The 23,999-nt window shown below is 45.4% G+C and overlaps 1 protein-coding gene across 2 annotated transcripts in view; it reads right to left on the reverse strand.

Moving 5' to 3' along the window:
- Positions 1–132: 132 nt before the first annotated feature.
- The window catches only part of cacng8b (calcium channel, voltage-dependent, gamma subunit 8b), a 24,752-nt gene continuing 885 nt past the window's right edge, over positions 133–23,999 (reverse strand). Inside the window, exons 2-6 of one of the 2 annotated variants that reach the window (XM_066712568.1) lie at positions 20,126–20,374; positions 18,266–18,514; positions 13,465–13,548; positions 1,484–1,624; positions 133–1,310 (exon numbers count right to left, since the gene is read on the reverse strand). In XM_066712568.1, coding sequence (XP_066568665.1) covers positions 361–1,310; positions 1,484–1,624; positions 13,465–13,548; positions 18,266–18,491 — 1,401 coding nt within the window. In that variant the 5' untranslated portion in view covers positions 18,492–18,514; positions 20,126–20,374 and the 3' untranslated portion in view covers positions 133–360. Of the gene's footprint in view, positions 1,311–1,483; positions 1,625–13,464; positions 13,549–13,752; positions 13,925–18,265; positions 18,515–20,125; positions 20,375–23,999 lie in introns of those variants that run through there. The other variant, XM_066712561.1, reaches the window with a different exon arrangement.

A 23,999-nucleotide genomic window follows, 5' to 3' on the forward strand; every position in this document is an offset into this window, starting at 1 on the left:
TAGTGTCCAGTCAGTCAGTCAGTGTTAATGTACTGTAGTGTCCAGTCAGTCAGTCAGTGTTAATGTGCTGTAGTGTCCAGTCAGTCAGTGTTAATGTACTGTAGTGTCCAGTCAGTCAGTGTTAATGTGCTGTAGTGTCCAGTCAGTCAGTCAGTGTTAATGTGCTGTAGTGTCCAGTCAGTCAGCGTTAATGTGCTGTAGTGTCCAGTCAGTCAGTGTTAATGTGCTGTAGTGTCCAGTCAGTCAGTGTTAATGTGCTGTAGTGTCCAGTCTGCCTGTCAGTCAGTCAGCCACCCAAAACTCTCTCCACCCTCTCTCCCTCCTCTACACCATCCCTACTCCCTCTCTCCCTCCCTCGCTCTACACAGGCGTGGTTTTTCGGTTCAGTGTGTTGGAGTTGACCTCCCGGTCCTTCCCTAGCCGGTCCAGCGTGCTGACCACCCCCATGCCCAGCCCGCCCCCGCCGCCCCCATTCGTGCCCCCAGAGGAGGGCGGCAGGGCGGAGGAGGAGGAGGTGGAGGAGGAGAGAAGCAGCGAGCCAGAGGGGTGGCTGTTGGAGAGGGAGGACGGGGGAAGGGGAGGAGGCTGGGAGGAGGAGGAAGAGGCCGGGGGCGGGGGCAGGGGCGGGGCATTGGCAGATGGTGGCGGCTGAGAGGCGGAGCTCATGGACAGGCCCAGGTTCAGGCCCTGCGAGGGGGAGGAGGCTGAGGTGGGGAGGGAGGGCAGGGTGCCACCAAGGAGCATGGCGCCCTCCTTAGGGAAGCAGTTGTGCAGCTGGTACAGTGTGGCCCGGTCCACCGTCCCGTACAGCCCCCCGCCCCCGCCCATCTTCCCCCCCTCGCGGGACAGCGTGTACATGGTGATGTCACCGCCGTGGCCATGCGAGTGCGGGTTGGGCAGCGTGGACACCGACATGGGCCCGAAGCCACCTGCCTTCCCGCCCCCGCCCGGCCCCGGGCCCCCTACGCCCACCGGGGAGGGGTCCCGCGAGCGGCAGGGGTCGGTGGAGCCACGGGAGCTGGAGCGCGAGCGCGGCGGGCGGAAGCGGTAGCCAGGCAGCCGCAGCACCGCCTGCGTGGTGGAGCGCAGCAGGTCAGTGGGGCGCGAGCGGCAGCGCAGCTCCTTATTCTTCTCGATGTAGATGTTGACAGCCAGCACGCCCACCATCTCGGCCAGAATGAAGGACAGGCCGCCGAAGTAGAAGCTCCAGCCATAGGAGTAGTGCCACTTCTTATCCTCGTCCTTCTTGGGCGAGATGTCCCCCGCGCTGGCCGAGATGTACACGATCACCCCGATGATGTTGCTGAGGCCTTAGGGAGGGGGGGCAGGGGAGGGAGAGGGAGATGGTAGAGGGGAAGGGAGAGGATGATAGATGATAGTAATAAGGAGAGAAAAAAAGACACACTCTCACATACACACACACACACTCACACTCACACTCTCACTCACTCTCACATACACACTCACACACTCCCACACTCACCCGCTGCCACAAACAGGATGCCTGCCCCCAGTATGATGTTCCGCTTGCTCTTGTAGAAGCGACTGGCTGCAATACACAGACCACCCAGCAGGAGGAGCATCGCACTGAGGATTGGAAATATACTGGAGGCCCTGACCACCCCTACAGCAGCGAGAGAGAGGGAGCGGGACAGGAGAGTCAGTGTTAATGTGCTGTAGTGTCCAGTCAGTCAGTCAGTGTTACTGTGCTGTAGTGTCCAGTCAGTCAGTGTTAATGTGCTGTAGTGTCCAGTCAGTCAGTCAGTGTTAATGTGCTGTAGTGTCCAGTCAGTCAGTGTTACTGTGCTGTAGTGTCCAGTCAGTCAGTGTTAATGTGCTGTAGTGTCCAGTCAGTCAGTCAGTGTTAATGTGCTGTAGTGTCCAGTCAGTCAGTGTTAATGTGCTGTAGTGTCCAGTCAGTCAGTCAGTGTTAATGTACTGTAGTGTCCAGTCAGTCAGTCAGTGTTAATGTACTGTAGTGTCCAGTCAGTCAGTCAGTGTTAATGTGCTGTAGTGTCCAGTCAGTCAGTCAGAGTTAATGTGCTGTAGTGTCCAGTCAGTCAGTGTTAATGTGCTGTAGTGTCCAGTCAGTCAGTCAGTGTTAATGTGCTGTAGTGTCCAGTCAGTCAGTGTTAATGTGCTGTAGTGTCCAGTCAGTCAGTCAGTGTTAATGTACTGTAGTGTCCAGTCAGTCAGTTAGTGTTAATGTACTGTAGTGTCCAGTCAGTCAGTCAGTGTTAATGTACTGTAGTGTCCAGGCAGTCAGTGTTAATGTACTGTAGTGTCCAGTCAGTCAGTGTTAATGTACTGTAGTGTCCAGTCAGTCAGTCAGTGTTAATGTGCTGTAGTGTCCAGTCAGTCAGTCAGTGTTAATGTGCTGTAGTGTCCAGTCAGTCAGTGTTAATGTGCTGTAGTGTCCAGTCAGTCAGTCAGTGTTAATGTACTGTAGTGTCCAGTCAGTCAGTCAGTGTTAATGTACTGTAGTGTCCAGTCAGTCAGTCAGTGTTAATGTGCTGTAGTGTCCAGTCAGTCAGTCAGAGTTAATGTGCTGTAGTGTCCAGTCAGTCAGTGTTAATGTGCTGTAGTGTCCAGTCAGTCAGTCAGTGTTAATGTGCTGTAGTGTCCAGTCAGTCAGTGTTAATGTGCTGTAGTGTCCAGTCAGTCAGTCAGTGTTAATGTACTGTAGTGTCCAGTCAGTCAGTTAGTGTTAATGTACTGTAGTGTCCAGTCAGTCAGTCAGTGTTAATGTACTGTAGTGTCCAGGCAGTCAGTGTTAATGTACTGTAGTGTCCAGTCAGTCAGTGTTAATGTACTGTAGTGTCCAGTCAGTCAGTCAGTGTTAATGTGCTGTAGTGTCCAGTCAGTCAGTCAGTGTTAATGTGCTGTAGTGTCCAGTCAGTCAGTGTTAATGTGCTGTAGTGTCCAGTCAGTCAGTCAGTGTTAATGTGCTGTAGTGTCCAGTCAGTCAGTCAGTGTTAATGTGCTGTAGTGTCCAGTCAGTCAGTGTTAATGTGCTGTAGTGTCCAGTCAGTCAGTGTTAATGTGCTGTAGTGTCCAGTCAGTCAGTGTTACTGTGCTGTAGTGTCCAGTCAGTCAGTGTTAATGTGCTGTAGTGTCCAGTCAGTCAGTCAGTGTTAATGTGCTGTAGTGTCCAGTCAGTCAGTGTTAATGTGCTGTAGTGTCCAGTCAGTCAGTCAGTGTTAATGTGCTGTAGTGTCCAGTCAGTCAGTCAGAGTTAATGTGCTGTAGTGTCCAGTCAGTCAGTGTTAATGTGCTGTAGTGTCCAGTCAGTCAGTCAGTGTTAATGTGCTGTAGTGTCCAGTCAGTCAGTGTTAATGTGCTGTAGTGTCCAGTCAGTCAGTCAGTGTTAATGTACTGTAGTGTCCAGTCAGTCAGTTAGTGTTAATGTACTGTAGTGTCCAGTCAGTCAGTGTTAATGTACTGTAGTGTCCAGGCAGTCAGTGTTAATGTACTGTAGTGTCCAGTCAGTCAGTGTTAATGTACTGTAGTGTCCAGTCAGTCAGTCAGTGTTAATGTGCTGTAGTGTCCAGTCAGTCAGTCAGTGTTAATGTGCTGTAGTGTCCAGTCAGTCAGTGTTAATGTGCTGTAGTGTCCAGTCAGTCAGTCAGTGTTAATGTGCTGTAGTGTCCAGTCAGTCAGTCAGTGTTAATGTGCTGTAGTGTCCAATCAGTCAGTCAGTGTAAATGTGCTGTAGTGTCCAGTCAGTCAGTCAGTGTTAATGTACTGTAGTGTCCAGGCAGTCAGTGTTAATGTGCTGTAGTGTCCAGTCAGTCAGTCAGTGTTAATGTGCTGTAGTGTCCAGTCAGTCAGTGTTAATGTACTGTAGTGTCCAGTCAGTCAGTTAGTGTTAATGTACTGTAGTGTCCAGTCAGTCAGTCAGTGTTAATGTACTGTAGTGTCCAGTCATTCAGTGTTAATGTACTGTAGTGTCCAGTCAGTCAGTGTTAATGTACTGTAGTGTCCAGTCAGTCAGTCAGTGTTAATGTGCTGTAGTGTCCAGTCAGTCAGTGTTAATGTGCTGTAGTGTCCAGTCAGTCAGTGTTACTGTGCTGTAGTGTCCAGTCAGTCAGTCAGTGTTAATGTGCTGTAGTGTCCAGTCAGTCAGTGTTAATGTGCTGTAGTGTCCAGTCAGTCAGTCAGTGTTAATGTGCTGTAGTGTCCAGTCAGTCAGTCAGTGTTAATGTGCTGTAGTGTCCAGTCAGTCAGTGTTAATGTGCTGTAGTGTCCAGTCAGTCAGTCAGTGTTAATGTGCTGTAGTGTCCAGTCAGTCAGTGTTAATGTGCTGTAGTGTCCAGTCAGTCAGTCAGTGTTAATGTACTGTAGTGTCCAGTCAGTCAGTTAGTGTTAATGTACTGTAGTGTCCAGTCAGTCAGTGTTAATGTACTGTAGTGTCCAGTCAGTCAGTCAGTGTTAATGTACTGTAGTGTCCAGGCAGTCAGTGTTAATGTACTGTAGTGTCCAGTCAGTCAGTCAGTGTTAATGTGCTGTAGTGTCCAGTCAGTCAGTGTTAATGTGCTGTAGTGTCCAGTCAGTCAGTCAGTGTTAATGTGCTGTAGTGTCCAGTCAGTCAGTCAGTGTTAATGTGCTGTAGTGTCCAGTCAGTCAGTGTTAATGTACTGTAGTGTCCAGTCAGTCAGTGTTAATGTACTGTAGTGTCCAGTCAGTCAGTCAGTGTTAATGTACTGTAGTGTCCAGGCAGTCAGTTAGTGTTAATGTACTGTAGTGTCCAGTCAGTCAGTCAGTGTTAATGTACTGTAGTGTCCAGTCATTCAGTGTTAATGTACTGTAGTGTCCAGTCAGTCAGTGTTAATGTACTGTAGTGTCCAGTCAGTCAGTCAGTGTTAATGTGCTGTAGTGTCCAGTCAGTCAGTGTTAATGTGTTGTAGTGTCCAGTCAGTCAGTGTTAATGTGCTGTAGTGTCCAGTCAGTCAGTCAGTGTTAATGTGCTGTAGTGTCCAGTCAGTCAGTGTTAATGTGCTGTAGTGTCCAGTCAGTCAGTCAGTGTTAATGTGCTGTAGTGTCCAGTCAGTCAGTGTTAATGTACTGTAGTGTCCAGTCAGTCAGTGTTAATGTGCTGTAGTGTCCAGTCAGTCAGTCAGTGTTAATGTGCTGTAGTGTCCAGTCAGTCAGTGTTAATGTGCTGTAGTGTCCAGTCAGTCAGTCAGTGTTAATGTACTGTAGTGTCCAGTCAGTCAGTTAGTGTTAATGTACTGTAGTGTCCAGGCAGTCAGTGTTAATGTGCTGTAGTGTCCAGTCAGTCAGTCAGTGTTAATGTGCTGTAGTGTCCAGTCAGTCAGTGTTAATGTGCTGTAGTGTCCAGTCAGTCAGTCAGTGTTAATGTGCTGTAGTGTCCAGTCAGTCAGTTAGTGTTAATGTACTGTAGTGTCCAGTCAGTCAGTCAGTGTTAATGTACTGTAGTGTCCAGTCATTCAGTGTTAATGTACTGTAGTGTCCAGTCAGTCAGTGTTAATGTACTGTAGTGTCCAGTCAGTCAGTCAGTGTTAATGTGCTGTAGTGTCCAGTCAGTCAGTGTTAATGTGCTGTAGTGTCCAGTCAGTCAGTGTTAATGTACTGTAGTGTCCAGTCAGTCAGTCAGTGTTAATGTACTGTAGTGTCCAGGCAGTCAGTGTTAATGTACTGTAGTGTCCAGTCAGTCAGTGTTAATGTACTGTAGTGTCCAGTCAGTCAGTCAGTGTTAATGTGCTGTAGTGTCCAGTCAGTCAGTCAGTGTTAATGTGCTGTAGTGTCCAGTCAGTCAGTGTTAATGTGCTGTAGTGTCCAGTCAGTCAGTCAGTGTTAATGTGCTGTAGTGTCCAGTCAGTCAGTCAGTGTTAATGTGCTGTAGTGTCCAGTCAGTCAGTGTTAATGTGCTGTAGTGTCCAGTCAGTCAGTCAGTGTTAATGTGCTGTAGTGTCCAGTCAGTCAGTGTTAATGTGCTGTAGTGTCCAGTCAGTCAGTCAGTGTTAATGTACTGTAGTGTCCAGTCAGTCAGTTAGTGTTAATGTACTGTAGTGTCCAGTCAGTCAGTGTTAATGTACTGTAGTGTCCAGTCAGTCAGTCAGTGTTAATGTACTGTAGTGTCCAGGCAGTCAGTGTTAATGTACTGTAGTGTCCAGTCAGTCAGTGTTAATGTACTGTAGTGTCCAGTCAGTCAGTCAGTGTTAATGTGCTGTAGTGTCCAGTCAGTCAGTCAGTGTTAATGTGCTGTAGTGTCCAGTCAGTCAGTGTTAATGTGCTGTAGTGTCCAGTCAGTCAGTCAGTGTTAATGTGCTGTAGTGTCCAGTCAGTCAGTCAGTGTTAATGTGCTGTAGTGTCCAGTCAGTCAGTCAGTGTTAATGTGCTGTAGTGTCCAGTCAGTCAGTCAGTGTTAATGTACTGTAGTGTCCAGGCAGTCAGTGTTAATGTGCTGTAGTGTCCAGTCAGTCAGTCAGTGTTAATGTGCTGTAGTGTCCAGTCAGTCAGTGTTAATGTGCTGTAGTGTCCAGTCAGTCAGTCAGTGTTAATGTGCTGTAGTGTCCAGTCAGTCAGTCAGTGTTAATGTGCTGTAGTGTCCAGTCAGTCAGTGTTAATGTACTGTAGTGTCCAGTCAGTCAGTTAGTGTTAATGTACTGTAGTGTCCAGTCAGTCAGTGTTAATGTGCTGTAGTTTCCAGTCAGTCAGTGTTAATGTGCTGTAGTGTCCAGTCAGTCAGTGTTAATGTACTGTAGTGTCCAGTCAGTCAGTCAGTGTTAATGTGCTGTAGTGTCCAGTCAGTCAGTGTTAATGTGCTGTAGTGTCCAGTCAGTCAGTGTTAATGTACTGTAGTGTCCAGTCAGTCAGTCAGTGTTAATGTACTGTAGTGTCCAGGCAGTCAGTGTTAATGTACTGTAGTGTCCAGTCAGTCAGTCAGTGTTAATGTGCTGTAGTGTCCAGTCAGTCAGTCAGTGTTAATGTGCTGTAGTGTCCAGTCAGTCAGTGTTAATGTGCTGTAGTGTCCAGTCAGTCAGTCAGTGTTAATGTGCTGTAGTGTCCAGTCAGTCAGTCAGTGTTAATGTGCTGTAGTGTCCAGTCAGTCAGTCAGTGTTACTGTGCTGTAGTGTCCAGTCAGTCAGTCAGTGTTAATGTGCTGTAGTGTCCAGTCAGTCAGTGTTAATGTGCTGTAGTGTCCAGTCAGTCAGTCAGTGTTAATGTGCTGTAGTGTCCAGTCAGTCAGTCAGTGTTAATGTGCTGTAGTGTCCAGTCAGTCAGTGTTAATGTGCTGTAGTGTCCAGTCAGTCAGTCAGTGTTAATGTGCTGTAGTGTCCAGTCAGTCAGTCAGTGTTACTGTGCTGTAGTGTCCAGTCAGTCAGTTAGTGTTAATGTACTGTAGTGTCCAGTCAGTCAGTTAGTGTTAATGTACTGTAGTGTCCAGTCAGTCAGTCAGTGTTAATGTACTGTAGTGTCCAGTCAGTCAGTGTTAATGTACTGTAGTGTCCAGTCAGTCAGTCAGTGTTAATGTACTGTAGTGTCCAGGCAGTCAGTGTTAATGTACTGTAGTGTCCAGTCAGTCAGTGTTAATGTGCTGTAGTGTCCAGTCAGTCAGTCAGTGTTAATGTGCTGTAGTGTCCAGTCAGTCAGTCAGTGTTAATGTGCTGTAGTGTCCAGTCAGTCAGTCAGTGTTAATGTACTGTAGTGTCCAGTCAGTCAGTGTTAATGTGCTGTAGTGTCCAGTCAGTCAGTCAGTGTTAATGTGCTGTAGTGTCCAGTCAGTCAGTGTTAATGTGCTGTAGTGTCCAGTCAGTCAGTCAGTGTTAATGTGCTGTAGTGTCCAGTCAGTCAGTCAGTGTTAATGTGCTGTAGTGTCCAGTCAGTCAGTGTTAATGTGCTGTAGTGTCCAGTCAGTCAGTCAGTGTTAATGTGCTGTAGTGTCCAGTCAGTCAGTGTTAATGTGCTGTAGTGTCCAGTCAGTCAGTCAGTGTTAATGTACTGTAGTGTCCAGTCAGTCAGTTAGTGTTAATGTACTGTAGTGTCCAGTCAGTCAGTGTTAATGTACTGTAGTGTCCAGTCAGTCAGTCAGTGTTAATGTACTGTAGTGTCCAGGCAGTCAGTGTTAATGTACTGTAGTGTCCAGTCAGTCAGTGTTAATGTACTGTAGTGTCCAGTCAGTCAGTCAGTGTTAATGTGCTGTAGTGTCCAGTCAGTCAGTCAGTGTTAATGTGCTGTAGTGTCCAGTCAGTCAGTGTTAATGTGCTGTAGTGTCCAGTCAGTCAGTCAGTGTTAATGTGCTGTAGTGTCCAGTCAGTCAGTCAGTGTTAATGTGCTGTAGTGTCCAGTCAGTCAGTCAGTGTTAATGTGCTGTAGTGTCCAGTCAGTCAGTCAGTGTTAATGTACTGTAGTGTCCAGGCAGTCAGTGTTAATGTGCTGTAGTGTCCAGTCAGTCAGTCAGTGTTAATGTGCTGTAGTGTCCAGTCAGTCAGTGTTAATGTGCTGTAGTGTCCAGTCAGTCAGTCAGTGTTAATGTGCTGTAGTGTCCAGTCAGTCAGTCAGTGTTAATGTGCTGTAGTGTCCAGTCAGTCAGTGTTAATGTACTGTAGTGTCCAGTCAGTCAGTTAGTGTTAATGTACTGTAGTGTCCAGTCAGTCAGTGTTAATGTGCTGTAGTTTCCAGTCAGTCAGTGTTAATGTGCTGTAGTGTCCAGTCAGTCAGTGTTAATGTACTGTAGTGTCCAGTCAGTCAGTCAGTGTTAATGTGCTGTAGTGTCCAGTCAGTCAGTGTTAATGTGCTGTAGTGTCCAGTCAGTCAGTGTTAATGTACTGTAGTGTCCAGTCAGTCAGTCAGTGTTAATGTACTGTAGTGTCCAGGCAGTCAGTGTTAATGTACTGTAGTGTCCAGTCAGTCAGTGTTAATGTACTGTAGTGTCCAGTCAGTCAGTCAGTGTTAATGTGCTGTAGTGTCCAGTCAGTCAGTCAGTGTTAATGTGCTGTAGTGTCCAGTCAGTCAGTGTTAATGTGCTGTAGTGTCCAGTCAGTCAGTCAGTGTTAATGTGCTGTAGTGTCCAGTCAGTCAGTCAGTGTTAATGTGCTGTAGTGTCCAGTCAGTCAGTCAGTGTTACTGTGCTGTAGTGTCCAGTCAGTCAGTCAGTGTTAATGTGCTGTAGTGTCCAGTCAGTCAGTGTTAATGTGCTGTAGTGTCCAGTCAGTCAGTCAGTGTTAATGTGCTGTAGTGTCCAGTCAGTCAGTCAGTGTTAATGTGCTGTAGTGTCCAGTCAGTCAGTGTTAATGTGCTGTAGTGTCCAGTCAGTCAGTCAGTGTTAATGTGCTGTAGTGTCCAGTCAGTCAGTCAGTGTTACTGTGCTGTAGTGTCCAGTCAGTCAGTTAGTGTTAATGTACTGTAGTGTCCAGTCAGTCAGTTAGTGTTAATGTACTGTAGTGTCCAGTCAGTCAGTCAGTGTTAATGTACTGTAGTGTCCAGTCAGTCAGTGTTAATGTACTGTAGTGTCCAGTCAGTCAGTCAGTGTTAATGTACTGTAGTGTCCAGGCAGTCAGTGTTAATGTACTGTAGTGTCCAGTCAGTCAGTGTTAATGTGCTGTAGTGTCCAGTCAGTCAGTCAGTGTTAATGTGCTGTAGTGTCCAGTCAGTCAGTCAGTGTTAATGTGCTGTAGTGTCCAGTCAGTCAGTCAGTGTTAATGTACTGTAGTGTCCAGTCAGTCAGTTAGTGTTAATGTACTGTAGTGTCCAGTCAGTCAGTGTTAATGTGCTGTAGTTTCCAGTCAGTCAGTGTTAATGTGCTGTAGTGTCCAGTCAGTCAGTGTTAATGTACTGTAGTGTCCAGTCAGTCAGTCAGTGTTAATGTGCTGTAGTGTCCAGTCAGTCAGTGTTAATGTGCTGTAGTGTCCAGTCAGTCAGTGTTAATGTACTGTAGTGTCCAGTCAGTCAGTCAGTGTTAATGTACTGTAGTGTCCAGGCAGTCAGTGTTAATGTACTGTAGTGTCCAGTCAGTCAGTGTTAATGTACTGTAGTGTCCAGTCAGTCAGTCAGTGTTAATGTGCTGTAGTGTCCAGTCAGTCAGTCAGTGTTAATGTGCTGTAGTGTCCAGTCAGTCAGTGTTAATGTGCTGTAGTGTCCAGTCAGTCAGTCAGTGTTAATGTGCTGTAGTGTCCAGTCAGTCAGTCAGTGTTAATGTGCTGTAGTGTCCAGTCAGTCAGTCAGTGTTACTGTGCTGTAGTGTCCAGTCAGTCAGTCAGTGTTAATGTGCTGTAGTGTCCAGTCAGTCAGTGTTAATGTGCTGTAGTGTCCAGTCAGTCAGTCAGTGTTAATGTGCTGTAGTGTCCAGTCAGTCAGTCAGTGTTAATGTGCTGTAGTGTCCAGTCAGTCAGTGTTAATGTGCTGTAGTGTCCAGTCAGTCAGTCAGTGTTAATGTGCTGTAGTGTCCAGTCAGTCAGTCAGTGTTACTGTGCTGTAGTGTCCAGTCAGTCAGTTAGTGTTAATGTACTGTAGTGTCCAGTCAGTCAGTTAGTGTTAATGTACTGTAGTGTCCAGTCAGTCAGTCAGTGTTAATGTACTGTAGTGTCCAGTCAGTCAGTGTTAATGTACTGTAGTGTCCAGTCAGTCAGTCAGTGTTAATGTACTGTAGTGTCCAGGCAGTCAGTGTTAATGTACTGTAGTGTCCAGTCAGTCAGTGTTAATGTGCTGTAGTGTCCAGTCAGTCAGTCAGTGTTAATGTGCTGTAGTGTCCAGTCAGTCAGTCAGTGTTAATGTGCTGTAGTGTCCAGTCAGTCAGTCAGTGTTAATGTACTGTAGTGTCCAGTCAGTCAGTGTTAATGTGCTGTAGTGTCCAGTCAGTCAGTCAGTGTTAATGTACTGTAGTGTCCAGTCAGTCAGTTAGTGTTAATGTACTGTAGTGTCCAGGCAGTCAGTGTTAATGTGCTGTAGTGTCCAGTCAGTCAGTCAGTGTTAATGTGCTGTAGTGTCCAGTCAGTCAGTGTTAATGTGCTGTAGTGTCCAGTCAGTCAGTGTTAATGTACTGTAGTGTCCAGTCAGTCAGTCAGTGTTAATGTACTGTAGTGTCCAGGCAGTCAGTGTTAATGTACTGTAGTGTCCAGTCAGTCAGTGTTAATGTGCTGTAGTGTCCAGTCAGTCAGTCAGTGTTAATGTGCTGTAGTGTCCAGTCAGTCAGTCAGTGTTAATGTACTGTAGTGTCCAGTCAGTCAGTTAGTGTTAATGTACTGTAGTGTCCAGTCAGTCAGTCAGTGTTAATGTACTGTAGTGTCCAGTCATTCAGTGTTAATGTACTGTAGTGTCCAGTCAGTCAGTGTTAATGTACTGTAGTGTCCAGTCAGTCAGTCAGTGTTAATGTGCTGTAGTGTCCAGTCAGTCAGTGTTAATGTGCTGTAGTGTCCAGTCAGTCAGTGTTAATGTACTGTAGTGTCCAGTCAGTCAGTCAGTGTTAATGTACTGTAGTGTCCAGGCAGTCAGTGTTAATGTACTGTAGTGTCCAGTCAGTCAGTGTTAATGTACTGTAGTGTCCAGTCAGTCAGTCAGTGTTAATGTGCTGTAGTGTCCAGTCAGTCAGTCAGTGTTAATGTGCTGTAGTGTCCAGTCAGTCAGTCAGTTTTAATGTACTGTAGTGTCCAGGCAGTCAGTGTTAATGTGCTGTAGTGTCCAGTCAGTCAGTCAGTGTTAATGTGCTGTAGTGTCCAGTCAGTCAGTGTTAATGTGCTGTAGTGTCCAGTCAGTCAGTCAGTGTTAATGTACTGTAGTGTCCAGTCAGTCAGTTAGTGTTAATGTACTGTAGTGTCCAGTCAGTCAGTCAGTGTTAATGTACTGTAGTGTCCAGTCATTCAGTGTTAATGTACTGTAGTGTCCAGTCAGTCAGTGTTAATGTACTGTAGTGTCCAGTCAGTCAGTCAGTGTTAATGTGCTGTAGTGTCCAGTCAGTCAGTGTTAATGTGTTGTAGTGTCCAGTCAGTCAGTGTTAATGTGCTGTAGTGTCCAGTCAGTCAGTCAGTGTTAATGTGCTGTAGTGTCCAGTCAGTCAGTCAGTGTTAATGTGCTGTAGTGTCCAGTCAGTCAGTGTTAATGTGCTGTAGTGTCCAGTCAGTCAGTCAGTGTTAATGTGCTGTAGTGTCCAGTCAGTCAGTTAGTGTTAATGTACTGTAGTGTCCAGTCAGTCAGTTAGTGTTAATGTACTGTAGTGTCCAGTCAGTCAGTCAGTGTTAATGTACTGTAGTGTCCAGTCAGTCAGTGTTAATGTACTGTAGTGTCCAGTCAGTCAGTCAGTGTTAATGTACTGTAGTGTCCAGGCAGTCAGTGTTAATGTACTGTAGTGTCCAGTCAGTCAGTGTTAATGTACTGTAGTGTCCAGTCAGTCAGTTAGTGTTAATGTACTGTAGTGTCCAGTCAGTCAGTCAGTGTTAATGTACTGTAGTGTCCAGTCAGTCAGTGTTAATGTACTGTAGTGTCCAGTCAGTCAGTCAGTGTTAATGTACTGTAGTGTCCAGTCAGTCAGTCAGTGTTAATGTACTGTAGTGTCCAGTCAGTCAGTGTTAATGTACTGTAGTGTCCAGTCAGTCAGTCAGTGTTAATGTACTGTAGTGTCCAGGCAGTCAGTGTTAATGTGCTGTAGTGTCCAGTCAGTCAGTCAGTGTTAATGTACTGTAGTGTCCAGTCAGTCAGTGTTAATGTACTGTAGTGTCCAGTCAGTCAGTCAGTGTTAATGTGCTGTAGTGTCCAGTCAGTCAGTCAGTGTTAATGTGCTGTAGTGTCCAGTCAGTCAGTGTTAATGTGCTGTAGTGTCCAGTCAGTCAGTCAGTGTTAATGTGCTGTAGTGTCCAGTCAGTCAGTCAGTGTTAATGTGCTGTAGTGTCCAGTCAGTCAGTCAGTGTTAATGTGCTGTAGTGTCCAGTCAGTCAGTCAGTGTTAATGTACTGTAGTGTCCAGTCAGTCAGTCAGTGTTAATGTGCTGTAGTGTCCAGTCAGTCAGTGTTAATGTGCTGTAGTGTCCAGTCAGTCAGTCAGTGTTAATGTACTGTAGTGTCCAGTCAGTCAGTTAGTGTTAATGTACTGTAGTGTCCAGTCAGTCAGTCAGTGTTAATGTACTGTAGTGTCCAGTCAGTCAGTGTTAATGTACTGTAGTGTCCAGTCAGTCAGTCAGTGTTAATGTACTGTAGTGTCCAGTCAGTCAGTGTTAATGTACTGTAGTGTCCAGTCAGTCAGTGTTAATGTACTGTAGTGTCCAGTCAGTCAGTCAGTGTTAATGTGCTGTAGTGTCCAGTCAGTCAGTGTTAATGTGCTGTAGTGTCCAGTCAGTCAGTGTTAATGTGCTGTAGTGTCCAGTCAGTCAGTCAGTGTTAATGTGCTGTAGTGTCCAGTCAGTCAGTCAGTGTTAATGTGCTGTAGTGTCCAGTCAGTCAGTCAGTGTTAATGTGCTGTAGTGTCCAGTCAGTCAGTTAGTGTTAATGTACTGTAGTGTCCAGGCAGTCTCACTCAGTAGGTATTCTGCTCCGTCGTGGTCATAGTCAGCGTCCTCAGGGAAATGATTGATCTGAACACACACTCCTCTCTTCAGCCCTGTGAGAGAGAGAGAGAGACGCAGTCTGGTTAATACAGTACAGACACTGAGGGACACACACACAATCACACATACACATACACACCTACTCAAACACACAATCACACACAAACAATCACTCAAACTCACACAATCACACGCACACTCTCTCACACACACACACACACACACACACACACACACACACACACACAGATATCTACCCTGTGTCTTCTCCCCACACAGAATGGCTGTGATGGAGTGATCTGTGATGGATGAATGGAGGGAGGAGGTGTAGATGATTGGAGGGATGAGAGACTGGAAGACAGACGAGACAGGTAGAGAGATGGGGGGGGGGTTGGCTGGGGTCCTGTCTCTGGCTGTCCTCGGTGCTGCCTGCTGAGATAGAGAGGGGAGGTACAGTGGGGATGCAATGATCAGGAAACTGGATCTTCAGCAGCAGCCATGTTGGCTCAAAATACCCACTCCTCCCTATGCACCCCATCAACTGAGTATAAGAAATAGAGCCAAGTGGAATACCATGGCAGAGCAACTGGCCATCTTGGCTCAAAAGAACCATTCAGCACTATGGTTGTCCCACTGGTGCCCAGGAACCAAAATGACAATAGTTGAATTGCATAAGTATTCACCCCTCAAGGACATTTAGACATTTTGTAGATTTAATTGGTCTGTCACTGATCTACACAAAGTATTACATCATGTCGATGTTGTAAAAAATCTGTTACATTTTTTAAATTAACTACAAATAAAAAGTCTTGATTGCATAAATAGTCACCTCCTTAAATATGCTGTGCTGCAGCCAATTGTCCAAATGTCAAAAGTCCCATCATTATTTGAATATAGTCCACCTGTGTGCAATTAAAGTGTCACATGATCTCAGATTAAATATACCTGTCAGAGGGCATAATCCAAATAACCAATCATGAAGACCAAGGAGCTTCTGTAAGTTGAAAGTTCTGGAAAAGCACGAATCAGGGGGTTGGGCTAAACAAAATATGCCAAACTTTGAACATCCCACATAGCCAATTTAAATCCATTATAAAAAAATAAAGAATATGGCACAACCACGACTCTGCCTAGAGCAGGCCATTCACGAAAACTGACCAGGCAAGGAGGCCGCTGGTCAGAGAAGCCACCAGGAGGCCAATGGTAACTCTGAAGGAGCTACAGAGGCCCATGGCCAGGACATGAGAAACTGTCCATATGGGAGCTATTACTAGGGTGCTCCACAAAACTGGGCTAAATGGAAATTACATTTGGATTTTGCCATAAATCATGTAAAGGACACAGCAAAGATGTGGCAAAAGGTTCTGTGGTCGGATGAGACCAAAATATAACTCTTTGGCCTAAATACAAAACGCTATGTGTGGCGCAAAGCCAACACTGTTCATCTCCCTGAGGACACCATTTCCACAGTAAAGCATGGTGGTGGCAGCATCATGTTATGGGGATACTTTTCATCAGCAGGGACTGGAAAACCCATCAGGATTGAGCGCAAGGTGGATGGGGCCAATTATAGGAAAGTCCATGAGGAAAACCTGCTTCAGTGTGCGAGAGACCTGGGACTGGGGAGGAGGCTCACCTTTCAGCAGGACAAGGATCCTAAACCCAAAGCCAAGGATACACTGGAGTGGTTAAAAACAAGAAGCTGAGAGTCCTAGAATAACCCAGTCAAAGCCCAGACCTCAATCCAATTGAAACAACATATGAATCCAAATTAACATGTATTTATACTAAAGTAATACAAAAATTACTACAAAAGATTTAGAAGTTAGTAATCTTTTATAGTAATTTTTGTATTACTTTAGTATAAATACATGTTAATTTGGATTCATATGTTGTTTCAATTTTTCTCATTGGAAATAGTTACATTTCAAAATATCACTGTCCTGGTCACAAAAGCAAAGTTTGTGGGGAATATAAGCCATTTTCTATACTTTTGAGGCATAAGCAATTAGGAAATAACACTTACTACCCAGAACAAAAAAAAAAAAAAAATTGTTACACAGTGTAATCTGTGGCAAGACTTGAAGGTTGCTGTTAACCAACGGTGCTCATCCAACCAGAGAGAGCTTGAGCAATTCTGCCAAGAAGAATAAGCAAAAATTACAGGAACCAGATGTGCAAAGCTGACCCAAAACGACTCACAGCTATAATTGCTCCCAAAGGTGCTTCTACCAAGTATTGACTAAGGGGGGTGAATACTTATGTAACTAACACATTTCAATTCTTGATGTTTAATTCAATTTTGTTTCACAATAAACAACTATTTTGTACCTTCAAGGTGTTGTGTAAGTGGTGTTGATTAAAATGAGAGAATCACAATTACATCAATTTTCATTCCAGATTGTAACCTGTGAGAAAGTCTTTAGGGGGTGAATACTTATTCAATCCACTGCTCTTGTAATGGATACCACGAACACAGCCCCCCATCGTACCCAACTGACCAGCACAGACTTCACCCCACAATGTGGAGTTTTAAACTAAAGTTGGGGAGGAGGATAACCCCCATCTCATATCGCTCTTGCTGTGAGCACAACCAATCAGAGGCACCCTCACATACACACTGTCACCCCCGCCCTGCGATAAGCTGCTGTCCCCCTGCGCCAGTGGCTCGCCTCACACAGCACAGCTGTCACGCCCCTCTGGCTTAAAACTCAGAACAACATCCCTCCACATCCACAATCTCCACCCCCTGCAGATGTTCCTTGGCTCCACCCACCACAGGGGTGGGATTGGGCTTAAAATGGTTTGATATCACACCCTTGACTAAACTAATTTAAAAATCAAAACATGATGGTAGAATTGTGCTCCTCATGTCTCTTGCGCCGTGGCTGTCTGGGTCATTGATATATTAGAACATAAGAACATAAGAAAGTGTCCAACCGAGAGGAGGCCATTCGCCCCATCGTGCTTGTTTGGTGTCCATTAATAAATAAGTGATCAAGGATCCTATCCAGTCTGTTTCTGAATGTTCCCAAATTGTCTCTTCAGCCACATCGCTGGGGAGTTTGTTCAGATTGTGACGCCTCTCTGTGTGAAGAAGTGTCTCCTGTTGTCTGTCTTGAATGCCTTGAAGCCCAATTTCCATTTGTGTCCCCGGGTGCGTGTGTCCCTGCTGATCTGGAAAAGCTCCTCTGGTTTGATGTGGTCGATGCCTTTCATGATTTTGAAGACTTGGATCAAGTCCCCACGTAGTCTCCTCTGTTCCAGGGTGAAAAGGTTCAGTTCCTCAGTCTCTCAGTAGGACATTCCCTTCAGACCTGGAATAAGTCTGGTTGCTCTCCTCTGAACTGCCTCTAGAGCAGCGATATCTTTCTTGAAGTGTGGAGCCCAGAGCTGTCCACAGTATCCAGATGAGCTCTAACTAGTGCATTGTACAGTCTGAACATCACTGCCCTTGTTCTCAATTCTACACTTTTGACAATATACCCTAACATTGTGTTTGCCTTTTTTATTGCTTCCCCACATTGTTTGGATGGAGAAAGTGAGGAGTCCACATAGACTCCTAGGTCTTTCTCATGCGTTACTTCATCTAGTTCGATTCCTCCCATAGTGTAATTATAGTGGACATTTTTGTTACCTGCATGTATTACCTTGCACTTGTCCACATTGAATTTCATCTGCCAGCTGTCAGACCACAACTGAATGTTATCTAAGTCCTTATCAAAAGCTTTCTGAAAATCTAAGTATATCATATCATATGCTTTCACTTGATCTACAGCTGCAGTTGCATGTTCAAAGAATTCTAATAAATTAGTAAGACATGATCTGCCTCGTCTAAACCCATGTCGTCTATCTCCAAGAATATGGTTTTCATTGAGATGCTCCTCTATTTTCTGTCTAATCATTTTTTCCAACATTTTACAGGTGATGCAGGTGAGACTGATTGGTCTGTAATTTCCTGGCTCAGTTTTGTCCCCTTTCTTGTGGATTGGTATGACATTTGCTGTCTTCCAGTCAGTTGGCACATCCCTTGTTCTAAGTGTTATTTGGAATAATCAAGTTAGCGGCCTATAAACCTCTGTGAAATACTCATTTAGAACATTTGCCACATCTTGTTCATTTTCCAAGATACCTCAATTTTTGCCCTTTATCTGTTTCACTTCCTCCTTTATTGACCGCTTGCTGTTGTAATATTGAAAAAGCTCTTTGCATTAGTTTTAGCTCCAAGAGCTATGTTTCTTTTCATTTCCCTCTTTATTTTCCTGATCCCTTTCTTAAGATCTATTGGCAGCTCAACTTATTCTTTGTATTTAGTTTAGTCTCTATCCCTGTTGTATGCACTATAGAGCATTTTCTTGATATTAGACTGGTCTCCCACAGTCCAGGCTGAAGGACAGCCCAGGCAGCCATGTTGTCCACAGTCTCGGTGGCTCTTTCTCGCAGTGACTCCAGTGACCTATCCAGTGGTTTAACTACAGTTCACTGACCGCCACCTGATGATGTTAACCCCAGTTCGGTAATTGCAGAGGCTCACCGGTGGAGCCAACGGTGGAACTAACCTGTCACTGGCGGCCATCTTCTCTCTGAAATCTGATATGGACCCAGTTTCATCTAAAGCTCAACACATCCTCAACAGAAGATTAAGCCACTGGCCTCTCGCTGACAGCCATCTTGACTTTACAAGACACCGTTCACCCCAGTGGACGACCCCCCACTGTGCCCGAGAGCTAAAATGGCGCCGGTTTCAAGTGATCCCCCCCATTTCAGTACCCTCCAGGCAGCAGATCCTCCACAGGCCGGAGTGGGTGAGCGCGCCGGGGTCCTTGCGGTCCTTGGTGTGTGGCTCATCCTGGCTGGAGTTGGCCGTGCTGTTGCAGATGAAAGCGCGGGCGTACAGCCAGTAGTCAGTTCCTATGGCAACGGTCATCAGGCCGAACGCCGCGAAGGCGCCCACCGTGGCCAGCAGGATCTGGATGCCCTTCTCACACCACACCATTGCCGGGCATTACCCACACTGCCCTGGGGCACAGAGCGTGAGAGAGAGAGAGAGAGATCAATATGGTACACTACACTACAGCACAGACACAGCTGATGGAGAGAGAGAGAGTGCAGTAGAATAGTGCTGTAACAATAGGGGGCTGTAGTAACAGTGCAGTAGAGTAGTGCTGTTACAATAGTGGGCTGTAGTAACAGTGCAGTAGAATAGTGCTGTTACAATAGGGGGCTGTAGTAACAGTGCAGTAGAGTAGTGCTGTAACAATAGGGGGCTGTAGTAACAGTGTAGTAGAATAGTGTTACAGTAGGGGGCTGTAGTAACAGTGCAGTAGAGTAGTGCTGTTACAATAGGGGGCTGTAGTAACAGTGCAGTAGAGTAGTGCTGTAACAATAGGGGGCTGTAGTAACAGTGCAGTAGAGTAGTGCTGTTACAATAGGGGGCTGTAGTAACAGTGCAGTAGAATAGTGCTGTAACAATAGGGGGCTGTAGTAACAGTGCAGTAGAGTAGTGCTGTTACAATAGGGGGCTGTAGTAACAGTGCAGTAGAATAGTGCTGTTACAATAGGGGGCTGTAGTAACAGTGCAGTAGAGTAGTGCTGTAACAATAGGGGGCTGTAGTAACAGTGTAGTAGAATAGTGTTACAGTAGGGGGCTGTAGTAACAGTGCAGTAGAGTAGTGCTGTTACAATAGGGGGCTGTAGTAACAGTGCAGTAGAGTAGTGCTGTAACAATAGGGGGCTGTAGTAACAGTGCAGTAGAGTAGTGCTGTTACAATAGGGGGCTGTAGTAACAGTGCAGTAGAGTAGTGCTGTTACAATAGGGGGCTGTAGTAACAGTGCAGTAGAATAGTGCTGTTACAATAGGGGGCTGTAGTAACAGTGCAGTAGAATAGTGCTGTTACAATAGGGGGCTCTAGTAATAGTGTAGTAGAATAGTGCTGTTACAATAGGGGGCTGTAGTAACACTGCAGTAGAATACTGCTGTTACAATAAGGCTGTAGTAACAGTTTAGTAGAATTGTGCTGTTACAATAAGGCTGTAGTAACAGTTTAGTAGAATTGTGCTGTTACAGTACGGGGCTGTAGTAACAGTGCAGTAGAATAGTGCTGTTGCAATAGGGGGCTGTAGTAACACTGCAGTAGAATAGTACTGTTACAATAGGGGGCTGTAGTAACAGTGCAGTAGAGTAGTGCTGTTACAGTAGGGGGCTGTAGTAACAGTGCAGTAGAATAGTGCTGTTACAATAGGGGGCTGTAGTAACAGTGCAGTAGAATAGTGCTGTTACAATAGGGGGCTGTAGTAACAGTGCAGTAGAATAGTGCTGTTACAATAGGGGGCTGTAGTAACAGTGCAGTACAGTAGAATAGTGCTGTTACAATAGGGGGCTGTAGTAACAGTGCAGTAGAATAGTGCTGTTACAATAGGGGGCTGTAGTAACAGTGCAGTAGAATAGTGCTGTTACAATAGGGGGCTGTAGTAACAGTGCAGTACAGTAGAATAGTGCTGTTACAATAGGGGGCTGTAGTAACAGTGCAGTACAGTAGAATAGTGCTGTTACAAGAGCTATATAATGTATGTTTCTACAGTGTGTGTGACTGCAGTTACAATGAATGAACACCAAGTGGCAGCACTCACCTGCAGTAGGATTCTTCTCCTCCTCTCCCTCGTTTTCTCGTTCCCTCTTTTCCCCGTCAGTGAAGGTTGCGCCGTCTCTTCTGTCCGAACAGCATCCATCGACTGTCTCTCTCTCTCTCGATCTCTCTCTTTCTCTCTTTCCTTCGGCCTCGTTCTCTCCTACACTCTTGCCGTCTCTCTCTCTCTCCCTCTCTCTCTCTGTGACGTCCTTATATAAAAGGTGATGTGATTTCTGGCGACATTCTCTTCCTGTAAGGAAATGTAAACAGAATCAGTGAAGACACAAATCTTATAACACCCTGTGAACTAACAGTGCTCTGAAGATACCAGATCCCCATAGAGAAGCCTACATGTGAACTACATCTCCCAGGATGCACATTGGCACAGCTCCTGTTCAGAGCGCCAGTGTCACTGCAGCAGGCACTGATGGGAAATGTAGTGTCTCCATTGTAGGCAATACAATTAAAGCAATGATGTGGTTATGTTAGGGTCAGACAGAGTCAGGGTCAGAAACGAGTTATCCCACAATGAACTACATACAGACGGCAGCCAGCACCCTAAGCCTGCACTCCCCCAAGGAAGCTGGGTTATGCAGTTTGCCGAGTCACTGTATTCTACTGTGCGACCACAAAGGAGGCAGGAAGAAAAGGCCTGGGGACTTCAACTCCCATGGTGCACTGGGCTGCCACAGCCCCACGAGGCCGTGGGTTAGGAGAGCTAAGTCACCTGGGAAATGTATTATTTTATGTGGTTGTTCAGTTGTTTACACAGATTGCCTCATTAGCACAAGACAACATTCTAATTGAAAGGTTAACGAGCCTAACTCTCTGTGCTCAATTAAGTGGGCTAATTGATATCTGGTCTCTCTCTGTTTAAAACAATTACATTCATTCTCAAAGATCCGACAGTCAGTGTAACACACTCATGACATAAACATGTCAAGAACAGTAAATTATTCTGAAACAGACCCTCACTCTCACACTGACTGACTGACCCACTGAGGCTGTGTTCCAGTGTGGTGAATATTGTGCATATCGAAGGGCGGAAGCTGGAAGGCCATTTTAAGGGGTGTTGCCATCCACAGGCCCCTTCAAAGTTAGCTTTCCAGATATGTATGAGCGACATGCACTTTTGCGCAAGAGATTTTATTTTTTTACCCATCAAGCATTGCGATAATCCCATAGAACACTGTGCTTTAAAGACAACGGGCGAACATGGAACAAGAGATGATCAGAGATTCTGTAAAAAAGTTGTTAGAAATCATATAAATAACACTGGTGTCATTTTCACACTTGCCCCCCAATAGATCAATGTTCGAGACAAATTGACTTAGTTCTTGTAAATGTCTTTTAGAAATGAAAGCAAGATGTTACTCTGTATGTTCAAGAACCTCGGGACCCAGATCCCGTCCTGCAACTCTCATTAATACTGACAATCATAGCGATGTAGCGACATGTGTAAAAGACAATATGAACAGAAAATGTTCTATTAAATATTTAAATGCAATACATTTTGAATAAATATTATTTAAAAGAACAGAATCTTTTCACACGTACAAACACAACTGTGATCAAGTTTCAGCCTATTGCGCTGTCACAGGCACACTGAGTGCTGTTGAAGATGACGCCGTCTGCCTGTCCTTGTGTGAGGACGCTGAGGGTTACTTAGACAGTTATACCTCCTCCGTCCCACTGCACCCTGCTGACCATCTGGAGTGATCACCTCGACAAGGCAGCAAGATTTGAATTGGAGCACAGCCTGACTGACACACTGACTGACACAATGACAGACTGACTGACTGACTGACACACTCACTGACTGACTGACACACTGACACATTGACACACTGACTCACACAATGACATACTGACTGACACACTGGCTTACTGGCTGACTGACAGTGACACACTGACTGACAGACTGACACACTGACTGTCACACCAATACCAAGAAGTAGAAAGTGACAAAAGAGAAAAGGAAAACAGGGAAAGGGAAAGAGAAAGAGAAAGACAATACAGAAATGTACTGTTACAATAGGGGTCTGTAGTAACAGTGCAGTAGAGTAGTGCTGTTACAATAGGGGTCTGTAGTAACAGTGCAGTAGAGTAGTGCTGTTACAATAGGGGTCTGTAGTAACAGTGCAGTAGAGTAGTGCTTTTACAATAGGGGGGTGTAGTAACAGTGCAGTAGAATAGTGCTTTTACAATAGGGGGCTGTAGTAACAGTGCAGTAGAATAGTGCTGTTACAATAGGGGGCTGTAGTAACAGTGCAGTAGAGTAGTGCTGTTACAATAGGGGGCTGTAGTAACAGTGCAGTAGAGTAGTGCTGTTACAATAGGGGGCTGTAGTAACAGTGCACTATAGTACTGTTACAATAGGGGGCTGTAGTAACAGTGCAGTAGAATAGTGCTGTTACAATAGGGGGCTGTAGTAACAGTGCAGTAGAGTAGTGCTGTTACAATAGGGGTCTGTAGTAACAGTGCAGTAGAATAGTGCTGTTACAATAGGGGTCTGTAGTAACAGTGCAGTAGAGTAGTGCTGTTACAATAGGGGGCTGTAGTAACAGTGCAGCAGAATAGTGCTTTTACAATAGGGGGCTGTAGTAACAGTGCAGTAGAGTAGTGCTGTTACAATAGGGGGCTGTAGTAACATTGCAGTAGAGTAGTGCTGTTACAATAGGGGGCTGTAGTAACAGTGCATTAGAGTAGTGCTGTTACAGTAGGGGGCTGTAGTAACAGTGCAGTAGAATAGTGTTGTTACAATAGGGGGCTGTAGTAACAGTGCAGTAGAGTAGTGCTGTTACAATAGGGGGCTTCAGTAACAGTGCAGTAGAGTAGTGCTGTTACAATAGGGGGCTGTAGTAACAGTGCAGTAGAATAGTGCTGTTACAATAGGGGGCTGTGGTAACAGTGGTGTACAGCAGAAAAGTGCTATTACAATAGGGGGCTATAGTAACAGTATAGTATAATAGTGCTGTTACAATAGGGGGCTTCAGTAACAGTGCAGTAGAATAGTGCCGTTACAATAAGGTTGTAGTAACAGTGCAGTAGAGTAGTGCTGTTACAATAGGGGGCTGCAGTAACAGTGCAGTAGAATAGTGCTGTTACAATAGGGGGCTGTGGTAACAGTGGTGTACAGCAGAAAAGTGCTATTACAATAGGGGGCTATAGTAACAGTATAGTATAATAGTGCTGTTACAATAGTGGGTTGTAGTAAGAGTAGAATAGTGCAGTTAGAATAGGAGGCTCTAGTAACAGTGCCGTAGAATAGTGCTGTTACAATAAGGGTCTGTAGTAACAGTACAGTAGAGTAGTGCTGTTACAATAGGGGGTTGTAGTAACAGTAGAGTAGTGTACAATAGGACACTTATATAAAATGAGTATAGATATTAACACATCTCTCTCTCTGACTATACAGATATGATACACTAACACTCTCTCACTCTCCTACCCACGCACTCACTCTCTCACCACAACACAGACCTGAACACAAGCACACACACATTCGTATAGCAATACACAACCACATACACACAATGACACATTACTACAGCAGTACACACATACACGCACACATTCCAATAGACGTACACACATACACACACATTATTACAGCAGTACACACACATACACACACACACATTCCTATAGCAGTACACACACATATACATACATACATACATATACCTGTACACACAGAAACACGCGCTTTTACACACAGGGTACACACACAACAATACCCCCCCCCCCCCCCCTCACTCCACAGTCACCTCACGACGTTGTACAGGACAGTGAGTCGACGCTGGGTTAAATGGCTTTACTCTATATTGCGCTCTGCCGGTAAACATGTATATATTTTTATATATATACATACA

This window comes from Amia ocellicauda, chromosome 1 (genome assembly GCF_036373705.1).
Source record: "Amia ocellicauda isolate fAmiCal2 chromosome 1, fAmiCal2.hap1, whole genome shotgun sequence".
Lineage (NCBI taxonomy): Eukaryota > Metazoa > Chordata > Actinopteri > Amiiformes > Amiidae > Amia > Amia ocellicauda.